Source organism: Lissotriton helveticus, chromosome 9 (genome assembly GCF_964261635.1).
Source record: "Lissotriton helveticus chromosome 9, aLisHel1.1, whole genome shotgun sequence".
Taxonomy (NCBI): domain Eukaryota; kingdom Metazoa; phylum Chordata; class Amphibia; order Caudata; family Salamandridae; genus Lissotriton; species Lissotriton helveticus.
The window spans coordinates 486,216,375-486,228,562 of record NC_136070.1 but is presented as its reverse complement, the minus strand read 5'-3'; the positions used below and the strand labels follow the sequence as shown (position 1 = coordinate 486,228,562).

At 40.0% G+C, this 12,188-nt stretch overlaps 1 protein-coding gene across 1 annotated transcript in view; it reads left to right on the top strand.

The window, feature by feature from the left end:
* The window catches only part of SYNE2 (spectrin repeat containing nuclear envelope protein 2), a 1,843,566-nt gene that overhangs the window by 397,478 nt on the left and 1,433,900 nt on the right, over window positions 1-12,188 (top strand). The window contains exon 26 of the mRNA XM_078660317.1: window positions 1,513-1,613. Coding sequence (XP_078516443.1) covers window positions 1,513-1,613 — 101 coding nt within the window. The remainder of the gene's footprint in view (window positions 1-1,512; window positions 1,614-12,188) is intronic.

Here is a 12,188-nt window from a genome sequence, read left to right as displayed (position 1 = left end):
AATTATTTATCAATTAAACAATTTTAACAATAATCATGAACTAATAATTAGTTAATTATTTCAATTAACTTTCCACACTTTACCCCTACAAACACAACAGCCCGCACTTGAAATATAACTTTAAAAATATCTTAATCACACAATCTAAATAATTATCAATTAAAATATCATTAACATTAATTAGTAATTAATTATAATGTATTTACTTCACACACTGTACCCCTACAAACCCCACAACCTGCACCTAAAACATAACTTGAAAAATATACAATTTGCATAATTAATTATCAATAAAATAATTAATAATATTTAAAAATGAATTCTTAATTAATTATACTTAATTTACTTCCCACTCTATATTCCTACACGCCCTCCAACCCTCACTTAAAACGTAACTTAAAAAATAAATTAATTACACAATTTACATAATTAATTATCAAATTAAAAATAATGAAAAATGTATTATTAGTTATAATGAATTTACTTCCACTCTGTGACCCTATAAACTCCCCAAAACCTGTTACGACACTAAAAATTTCAATAAACAAATTTAAAAGCAACTAAAAATTTACAAACTATATTAAAAACATTAACAATAATTATACAAACAATTGATCAAATATACAATGAAAACATACTAAAATATATAAAAAGAATGAAAAAACAATATTATTAACAATATTTTTTAAACAATATTAACAACATAGATATTTTTAACATCGATATTAATAACATAGATATTTTTGGAAACAATATATTTGACATCGATATTACTTACCTTAGAAAATCGATACTATTGTCAACGATATTCCTGTATCACAATAATTGTGGATCACGATATTAAAAATTCAAAATTTCTGCTTCTCTGTATTTTGTACTCGATATTTTGCCGTAATACCCCTCAACCATCACTTGGATCACATTTAGTGATGAGCGTCATTTTATACTGCATGTGATGTGCCTTGCCTACAGCTTGCTGAGATTTGGTAAAGATCTTTTACAACACTACCAATGATTGGCCAGTGCTACATCAATGCCACTTCAAATAGTTTTTTTATTGCACCACTAGAAATGGCCACTGACAGACACTAGATTACAACTAATTGGTTTAAATTAGGCCTTGTCTCTAGGGGGAAGCTTCCCATTTCTTTCTGAGCGCTGTTTGCACTAATAGGCCAGTGTGCAGATTAGGGACTAAAAAAATAAATTCTTACAAAAGCTGCTTCAATCCAGAGAGATACTGTGATGGTGTTGCTGCAGCAGATCTCCCAGGAAAAAGTAGCTGTGTATGTGTAGCAGGAGAGAATTGCATAGAATGTGATTCTACTGAAGTTTGTGGAGAAGTGTAGTTAAGTTTGCATAACTAGGCTTTTTATTTTCATCAAAGGAAAATATCAAGTATGCTTTTAATTTGTTAAGCATTTTTTGTTCGATTTTTGAAGGAAGTAAAATATTAAATTTCAGCTAAATGTTGAATATCATAAAATACGTTTTGTATTTGCATTTGTGTAGGCACATGAGACTGTTCACCAAATTTCACAACAGATTGGAGCAAGTTTTTCAAATGAATATGAGGAGGAGGCTGAAGTACCTCTAGAAACACTTGTGCAAAGGTAATTAAATCAATAATGTAAGATGTGTGAGGAGACAATAATTTATAAATTCAATTGACAGTTTGCTATTCAGGAAAGCTGGGTTGAACTTGTACAATTACTAATGAGACAATAACTTGAAAATTGGAATTATGCCTAATGAAAATAGATTGTCATATAAAGTAAAGTATGCATTCCAGTGGCGCTCCAAGCATGAGTACAAATGATGTTACAACATTACAATATGACATTGATGTAACATATCAAGTGCAGGTCCACAGTACCAGTTAAATCAGCATATACCAATGTTTCCTGGGCTTCAGGCAGCCTCATCAGCATTAAAATTTACAGTGCCTCACTAACTTTCTAACTGTCACCAGCCATTTATATAGTGACAGGGAACTGGTCTGTTGCATATATTATATCCGCCTCCCCAGCGATTCCCAAATAACTGTTGGTCTGGACATGCTCATGTAAACAAATGGAGAGGGGATTTACAGCTCTTTCTACGGAGACCGGCAAAACAACGGATATCAGCAACAGCGGTCTCCGTAGAAAGAGCTGTAAAGCCCCTCTCCATTATTCTATCTGCTGTATACATCGTCATCACCAGGATTCACAGCTCGCCCAAGTTGTCTATCGTTACCTATAGAGAGGATGTCACTGTCCTCTGTTTTATCCAGACATCGTTTGACCTTACATTGGTAGTATCATTGAAACCTGCCTCGGGCTCGAGACAGAACTGTGTTGACTTCTGAGATTCAGCATAAATATTATACCGGACGAAGACTTCCTATCTACTTACCGTATATCTCCGGAGCAAAAGTGTTAAACCTCATCTGCATCTCAACATATTGCACTTGAGCTTTTTATATTGAAGACCGTTTGGAATTTGTTCTTCAGCCCAGCTACAGAGAGACGTAAATCATATGGGGTTATCTATCGTGAGCACAACTTCCAGAGGTGATACTCCAGATGAAGACAGTGTTTCTGTCGAAACGCGCTGAGTCAGCTTTACGCCCACTTTATAAAACCTAAAGATTCACCCTATTCATCAATTTATCACTTTTGGGTTGAATTACACTATGTGCATTTATGTGGAAGTTATTGTATGTATGGTCAGTGTGTATGGAGTGGTATGATAGTAGTCAGAATGTTGTGCTTGGTCTACAAGTCTCTGTATGATATGTTTGTCACAGTTTTATTACAAGCTTATGTTCTTTTATAATGCTAACTATATATTTATATGAGAAAAAAAACCCTAAAAACTATACTTAAGGAATAAATAATTGTGTATTTTTCTAATTCTTTGAGTGTCACAATTGTTATTTCCCTTATCAATTTTTAACACCTTCGCTGCGGCGGCTACTCCGCCGCAGCGCTAAGGGGGCGGGGGCCGTGTGGCGCTCACACGCTGGTGACGGAACCGCTCCGTCACCAGCCTCGGGTGAGCTGTGCTGATGACGGAGTGGTTCCGTCATGGCCCCGCCCTCTCAATAGAATGCGCCGCGCAGGCGCGTCGGATGGGCCATGACGGAACCGCTCCATCATCAGCACAGCGCCACCGCGGCTGATGACGAAGCGGTTCCGTCATCAGCATCGATGTGGTTAAGGGTTGTGTTATTTTGAAGTAGTCCTAAATTGTTTATATGAGTGTATTTTTCCTGTCTAGGTTACTTCATAACTAGTTTCTCAGGGGTCCCCTTCTTCTTGCGATAAGGTCTGGACACGCTCAGCAGTGCTTTACCTCTCCCCCAGAGCATTGCCATCTAGCACTTCCCCAACAGGAGATCCATTGTAATGTACTTCTTGTAAACTTTGAGAGTGTCCTTTACATATCCAAGGAGCGTAACAAACAGTGATGGCTTCAGTCGGTGTTCAGTCATTTCACCAATTACAACAAATATTTGTGTGTAATAGTCCCTGATATATTGGCATTCTCAGGCCAAATATAGAAACCCCACCATGTGGAGTAGCACACCACCACAATGCCGACCTATGAGCCAAGAAAACCTAACCATGCTAGCTGGTTATAATAAGTTCTGTGAATGAATTTGTAATGGATAAGTATGTCTTCCATTTGAGGAAACTTACCTAGTTTGTTGGCAGCAATATATATATTGGGTGTGTGATAGGTCATGTTCTAGCTTCTAATACCACTTCTCCGTTAGCTTGATTGGGGTCGGTTTTCATATCCTTTAATACAGTGTTGTACATGCTGTTTATCAATATTATTTAGAATTGGTTTGAAATAATCATTGACAGCAGACTCCAATCTGAGAGCACCATTGGCGAAGAAGAAAAGATCTCATAAATGGTTCAGCACAGTCTGTGACACACAAGGGCATCCAATGGAGTACATGATTCTCTAGCCTGTCCTGTTGTTTTAAAAAAGCTAACAAATTTACTTTGTGGCGGTAGGCTTGTTGTTCTTAACTATATTTCCAACCTCTGGGTCTGTTTCATCTGTTTTCCCAATAAACACGTTAGAGTGTCTATTTGAATTTAAATAGAATGGTGAATAACCAGTGGAAGCGTGAACTGCTTTATTGTATGCAAATTCAGCTGTCAATATCAGACCTGTCCATTTTCCTTCCTGATCTAGTAGATACAATCACAAGTATTGTTCTAACACTTGATTGACTCTCTTGGTTTGTCAACCAGTTTCGGGGTGGTAGTTGTCGGAGCACCAAGAGTCAACTCCAAGTCTCTTCATAAACGCACTCCAAAAATGAGATACAAATTGTGTGCCCCTATCTAAAATCATTACCATAAGAATTCCATTAACTTTTACAACATGTAGACTGTCCAGTTGTGCTAATTGCTGGGCATTTGGGATGTTTTATTAAGGGAATAAAATGACTCATTTTAGTAAATGCGTCCACGAAAACCATAAGAGTGTTGTATCCTTGGCTGGAGGGTAAATCTACTGTAGGGTCCAAGTAACTGTATGCCATGGATAAGGGCTGTAGGAAGAAGTTATAGTTGCCCTTGAGGTCCTTGTCTTCTGACCTTATCTTTCACACACTATTCACAAGTTGCTATGTATTGCCTTACTTAGGAGTTCATGGCTGGCCACCAGAAATGCCTTTTCGCAAGATTTGTAGTCTTTAACAAAGCTTTATGACCTGCCGACGGATCATCATGACATGCCTGAAAGGCCATTTCTCACAATTCTTCAGTGGGTAAATAAAGAGCTCCCTTGAAAAAGGGAAGATTTTCTCTCACTTCTCTTTCTGGATCTTTTTTAGCCCATTTCTTCATTTCCCCTAAGGACATTGACTCTTCGATTTACAATGAAATATTGAGTGATGCAGGCAAATTTCTCTGTGGGAATGACGGGAATCTCTTTTTGCTTTGTTAATTCACTCTTGGTGTTCAGTTTAAAAAGTGCGTCTGCTTTGCTGAACCTGGTCTATTGGTGATGACAAAATTAAAATTGGCAAATGATAAAGGTTATCTCAATTGTCTTGGGGTCAGAGTTTGAGATCATTTTATAAATTGCAGGTTCGTATGATCAGTAAACACGATAACCGCATATCGAGCTCCCAATAAATAGTATCTCCATTCTTGTAATGCATCTTATAGTGTCAATAGTTGTTTGTCAGCAATAGAGTGGTTAGCTTCAGTAGTAGTCAACACCTCTGAGCAAAATGCTATCGGGTGAAGTTGTGTGATATTCCTATGTAGCTGAGACAGGATGACCCCAATAGCAAAATTCAATGCATCGACCTCCACATAAAATGGTTGTTCAGGATTTGGGTGCAACAAAATCGATGCGGTAGTGAATACCTGTTGAAGAATTTAAATGCATCTTCTGCCTCATTAGGTCAATTGAATTGTGCATTTTTTTTAAATAGATGGGTTATAGTCACAATCATTTTGTAAAATTTCATTATGAAACATCGATAAAAATTGGCAAAGCCAATGAAACACTGCACTTATTGCATGTTGCTGGGAGATGGACAATCTTGAATTGCTTGAGCCTTGGCAGAATCCGTGGAGATTCTTCTGGAAGAAAGGATGAATTCAAGAAATTCAAGTTCCTCCACATGAAATGCACACCTTTTAAACTTGATATAAAGTTTATTCTCTTCCAGTCTTTTAGGTATGGCTTTCAAATGCTGGACATGCTCCACCAAGTTTTTTGGGAATATCAAGATGTCATTGGTATATAACAGCACAGTCTGATCTGAAATTCTCCTATAATATAATTGATGAAGTTCTGAAAAGGCACTGGGACGCTGCATAATACATAGGGCATTACTTGGTATTTATATAGCCTAATCTGGTACATAAAGCTATTTTCCATTCATCCCCTTTTGCCACTCTAATGATAGGCCCCTTGAAGGTCGAATTTCCTATAGAGTTTTGCCTCTTTAACATGGTTCAGAAGTACTATAGTTAGTGGTAAGGGCTATTGGTTATTTATGATCACTTGGTTTAAAGCTCTGAAATCAATACATGTTTTGGTCTCTCTGTTCTTTTCAACGATGAAGAATAGGGTAGTAGAGACCAGAGATTCCCTAGGACGAAAGAATCCATTTGTTAGATATTGCTCTATATATTTCTTAAGATATTGATTTTCCACTTCCATTACAGAATACATTCTGCAGCAGGGTAGATTTTCATCTGGCTCCAAGACTATCTTGCAACCGTATGGTCTGTGTGGGGGTAATTTATCTGCCTCTGCTTCGCTGAACACAGCTGCAAATTCCTGATACTCCACTAGGCTTTCATTGGTTTCTTCGGACTAAATTATATGGGATTGTTTAGCTTGAGTAGTCTTTTGTTCATTCTTAATTTCCAGTTTCCAGTTTGAAATGTTCCTTACAATAATTGTAATTCAGCAGAACGTTTTTTTTTCCAAATCTGTTATTTTGCGGTAACCAAGCCGAATCAACGATTAACTGAAACTGAGGAGTATCAATTACATTGAATCCTATTAAATCTTGGTGACCATTTAAGTCGATCAATTTTCCAAATCTATGGTGGGATTATGTTGTGGTAACCAAGCCAATACAAGGACTAACTGAAACTAAGGAGTATCAATGATATTGAATCTTATTAAAACTTAGTGACCATTTAAGTCAATCAATTCTATTGGTTCAGTCTTATTCATAATAGGTCGTGAGGATAGATTAGTTTCATCCAATGCTTCTTCTTAACAAAATGTATTCCTGCTTCTTTCGCATATTTCATATCACAGAAAAAGGTGCAGGGCGTTGTCTTTCCCCAGGCTTTCATGAGAGCTTTCATGATGGTTCCTCTCTTTTCCTGAACATTTGACCTTAGGATTTTTCAGGCCTACAAATCCTTTTTTTTTCTTTGATAATGGCCCTCTTGTGAAACCAATTTACATGGTTTCTTCTGGTGGTGTTGGATCATGATTCTTACTCATCTCCACCCTTGCTCCATCAAAATGAGAAGGTATTGGGTGGAATTTTTTTCTCTTTTCTGTCTTCCATTCATTTTGTCTCTCGTCTATTTGCAATACCATATCAGTGTTGACACTTCTGTAGGTTGATATAGTATTTGAGCTAGAGTGTCTTTGAGTTCTTCACAAAGCCCTCATTAAAAATTGCTGTTCCTTTAGCTTCGATGATTAGTTTGTTAAATTGAGCCAAACGATATCAAATCTCGGTTACCTTGTTTTAGGTCCAGAAGCTCATTATCTGTGGCTTATGAGATTGAACTTCAATCAAAAATCAAAGGAAAATTTGTTTTAAAGTTCTCTAATCCTATACTACTGGATCATTTCATTGTACTTAAGGCATCAAGCAGGCAGCAGCATCACCGCTCAAATAAGACAATAGAAATGTTACCTTTGATTGATTATCTGTGAACATAATAGGTCTGTACAAAAATGCAGAGAGAATTTTGTCAAGGAAATCTGGGCCTTATGGGTGAATTGTTATTGGGAAGCTAATGGATTAATAGAGGATATAGCATGAATCACCTGAGAGGAAATTTCAGAAAACTGAGGTGACCAAGACTTATCCTCACTAGGAAGCAGTGCATTCCTGCTGCCAAACCATCTAATCTCTGTAGATGTTGTTGGGATTCTATATGGGATCTTTTTATTTCATGTCTCAGGCTTTTATTTTTTTCTATTGTACTTGCTAACTGTTTTTGTACATGTTCCATGATTACAGCCAGGGTCTTAATGTCTACCCTTCTGCCATTGTTCTTGAGTCCAATTTTCTTTATGGCACTTCAATCTGTGACACCCAACCTTTTTGCCTGAAAATTCCACCAAAGAAGAAAGGTACTCCCAATTGCCTAGTCCTGTATACGTAACACGTATTGTTTTAAACAACTTCCACAGCAGTACACTTGCAGAGGGGAAAGGGGATAGGGAGAGACGAAAGACTGCTTCTGGAGCCTGCTATGTTAGTCGTATCCTCCTCTGGTTCCCTGTATATCTTTGTATGTACACCCAGTGAGCTTCTCTGTTGGTACCTGGAAAGGAGTAGAACATTAAATATACCACTCACACCTTTCTTTTGTTTCCTTTTCTAACCCCAGTTCGTTACTTGACATTCTTAAAACCCCGGCCACATATGTATATACAAATATATATCTACAAAATAGTTCTTGCCATGTTGAATAACACTTTCCAATCCTTGTTTTTATCGTCAGAAATCCGATTAGGAGAGGAGGAGCCAAGATGGCGATCGGAACGGTCGCATAACCGCCTCGCTCCGTGATCTCTTCCTCCCCGCCACCTATCCTGTATTTCATCCTGCTCGGGGTGTTCCGAATTTGGTCACTGAGGAAGAGCCGTCACTTACCATCCTTTTCCGGGGCTCTGGCGTGCAGTGATTCCGGCGTTCTGCCCTGGTCACTTTGTTGGCCTTCCCGACCCTGACGCCGGGGCCTCGAGTGCTGTGCCTGCCCGGAGATGATCGGAGTGCCGGCGGTCCGGAACCGGTGGAGAGACCCGATGGTGGGAGCCTGAGAGCCTCGGGCCGGGACCCCCGGGGCAGACCCGCCCCCGCTGGTGGGCCACCCCGCATGTCCGTTCGCCTACCGGCCCGAAGAAGAGAAGCCGCGCTGTCCGGCACCCCTCAAGTGAGAAACCCACTCCTGTTGTTAGTCCCGCCCGGGATCCGGTGCTGGGCTCCCCCCGAGTGCTGTGGGGAGCACGCCCGTTCTTCTGGTGACTCTCCTTTCTCCGCCGAGCGCCTTCCGCCGCGATTTGGCGGTGAGCCCTGGGGCCGCCGGTGCTCCTGATGGACTTGGAAGAACCTGCGGCGATGGCGGAGGGTGCTGTACTTAAGATGGCGGATGGCCCCTCGGGGTGTCTTTCTCCTGGAGACAGGGAGGTTGCCGCATTTGCTTTCTCCAGCCCTCGTTTGGTTTGGGCGGCCCCTACTCGGAGTGCTATCTGGTTTGCCCTGTCTGCTCTGCGGATCGACCTGTCCTTGAAATGTCGAGCTTTGGAGTTGCGGATAGCTGCTGTGGTGGCTCCGCCATTTTGTGACGAAGTGTCGTCTCCCCGAATTGTACTGCCTGAAACTTCGCCGGCGGCTGTGCTGGGATCTCCGGCTGGGTGCTCGATTCTATGGGATCTAGCGGACCCGGTGCCGATGCTGCAGTGCTTTCTACATCCTGTTTTCTTTGCTTCGTGCTGGACGGCCCAGATACTGTACTTGACCACGTGGATCTTTGAGGAACTTTTGCATTCTGACTGTTGCCGAGTTCTCCTGGTTGCTTCTAGTTTGCCGGGACGTTGTTTTGCGGAGATCCCACCGGCTTTTCCTGACTGGTATGGACCCACTGTGTTCTGCTGTTTTTTGGCTGTGGCGGGGTTGGGAAGCTCGACTCTTCATAAAAGTGGACAGGGGTGATCGTGCCCGGATGCCTGTGGGACCCTTTTTACATGGCATCTCCGGGCCTCGTTATTCTGGATGGTTCCTGTTTACATCCTGGTGTAGGCTTTTCTTGACTCTCCTTTTCGACCTCGATTAGTGCATTATTGTTGCGGGGGGGGTAGTGTTTTATGTCTCGGTCGCTGGCTCCTCTCCTCTCTCTTTCTTCCTTTTCCTCTCCTTCCTTTTCCTATTCCCCTCTCTTTCTTCGTTATAATTCCCTTTCTCTTTTTCTATATTTCGGGTGACTCTGGGCGACAGGCACGCTGTTTAGTGGGGTAGGCCGTAGCCATTACAGTGATGTAGGGTGGGGGGGGTGTTTGTTATTTTAGTTTGTTTTATTCTATGGTCCCTTTTTCGCCTTTTCCAGGGGGTGGGCTATGTCCCTTTGTGTTTACTCCTCTGTTTCGCTAGCGTCTGCACTTTCTCCTTTTTCGGGGCGGGTGGGCTGTATGTGTGGCGTCCACTTTATTTGTTTGCTGGTATTCTTCCTCTATTCTGCACCTGGTATGGGCGTGTGAGGTCTTTGGGCTTTGCCCTACTGTGGTCGTCTGCTTGCGTGGGGGGCTATTTCCCTCCCGCCCCCCCCCCTTCTTTTCTGTATATGTTGCATGACGCGCTGGTAGATATGGTTGCTGCCTCCTTTATATAATGTAAAATGAAACCTCTTTTATCCTGGCGCTGGCGATGTAACGACTTTATTTGCTTCCATCCTGTGTTCACCCTATCGTATACATTGCTTTGTTATTTTGATTCTCCTGACTTTGCGGCCGGCCCCTGTGGTTGTAGGCCAGCGCTTGTACTTATACGTGTCTTTCAATAAAGGTTTTAAAAAAAAAAAAAAAAAAAAAAGAAATCCGATTAGTTCTTAATACCAATTGAATTCCTTTCAGATTAAATATTCCAATACTTTTCAGTAGGGTATAAGGCTTACTGTCTCTCTTAGAAAACATCCTGACACAATTTAGATTATTTATGCATGCTTCGACAAATAGTTTAATCTCCTCCAAAAAATGGACTAAATAAATGGGGAATACCCAGTGTTCACACTAATAAGCAAAAGGGGCAGAACCTCCAAAAAACAGGAATAATTGTAGGAAATGATTTCCTCAGAGCACGAGTTCTGAGGGAAAACTACTCTCCACTAAGGTAAATCAGTTGAAGTTGACTGATCTGAGTGTGCACTTAAAGGAGGCTTGCAATCGCTACAGCTGACTTCTCCTCCATTAGACTGCTGACCTTTGTTTTGGTTTTAATGCAGCCGCCATCTTGGATTCTCCGCATTCTTTGTTTTTTCAGAAGTTTCTATCAGCAAATTCAAAAGGCTAATAAAGTGAGACTTTTGTTATTTTCAATGAGCATATAATTTACTCTGGTGCCTCTTAAGTTCAACACACAGGTTTTAGTTTTGCCTCAGTATGAATGACAGAAACCTGCAGTTAAAATATTTCTTCAAAACAGTGGAAAATGAAAGACAAATCTATGAGACACCAATATATAAATAATTCAAACCCAGTAGTACATTTGTGCACCTATTTCACACAATACATTTGACAATTTAGAAACTCTTTTGTATAAAGATTCGAGGCATCTGAATAAACTCACAAACTGTCAAAGGAATTTAACCAATAAGGACTGGGGCACTTTAAAATCTTTGGCTAACAATAATGCTGTAACCATACAGTTGGCATGCAATGAAGGTGGATTGGTTATTATGGATACAACATGTTATGTGTATAAAGTAACAGCACATGTAAATTATGAAAATGTGTTTCTAAAATTGGAAAGAGATCATAGACTTACACCATTTTGTAGACACCAGTTTGAATCAAGCTACCGAATGCAAATGGATTTCTGAAAAAATTAAGAAATGTCTTCAAATATGTTACCCTCGAAAACCTAAATTGTACCTGCTTCTTAAGACACACAAAAGTTTAACCGATCCACCTTTTCCCTCCCATTGTATTAGCTTGTGGATCCTTCCATGTACCCTTGTGGCAGATATCTGGATAGATTTCAGTAATGCATTGATCAAAGCATGAAATCTTATTTTAAAGCAGAACTCATTTTCTACATATTTATTTAAAGAAGGCAGAAGAACAAGAAATATGGGCAGTCTACTGTTGATTGCAAGGCCATGTATACCTCAATTCCACATTCAGAAGGAATAACAGCTGCTGAATGTGTACCTCTACTATGGACAGAATAAATATGGGGCAATAAAGTCTGCTTGTTGAACTGTTACATTTCACATTATATCATAGTTACTTCAAATGGAAGCATAATTTTATTTCTGCAAAAAAGGCTAATCCATTGGGGAGAACAGCCATTACAACGCGGGGATTACCCCGCACTACCATTACAACGCGGGGATTACAACAAAAGTCGTTACAACGACTTTCGCTGGAGGGCGCTGTTGGATAGGGAATAGTTTAATTTTCTATCCAACACCTTCCCTACTGTCAACGTGGGCTGGAGTTGGAATGGAAAATTAAACTATTCCACCTTCCATTGGTTTTACAGGGCCCCAAGTTATGCCAATATCTTTATGGTGTTGTTTGGTGAAGAACACATTTACAGCAATGGAAAATTGACCCAAAGACTAACTATATATTTAAGATTGCTACATCCCATTTTCATCATGTGGATTGGTCCTCTGAAAGAGAATATTGCTGACTTAAATGCTAAGAATCACAACATGTAAGGTACTCACAATATTGAT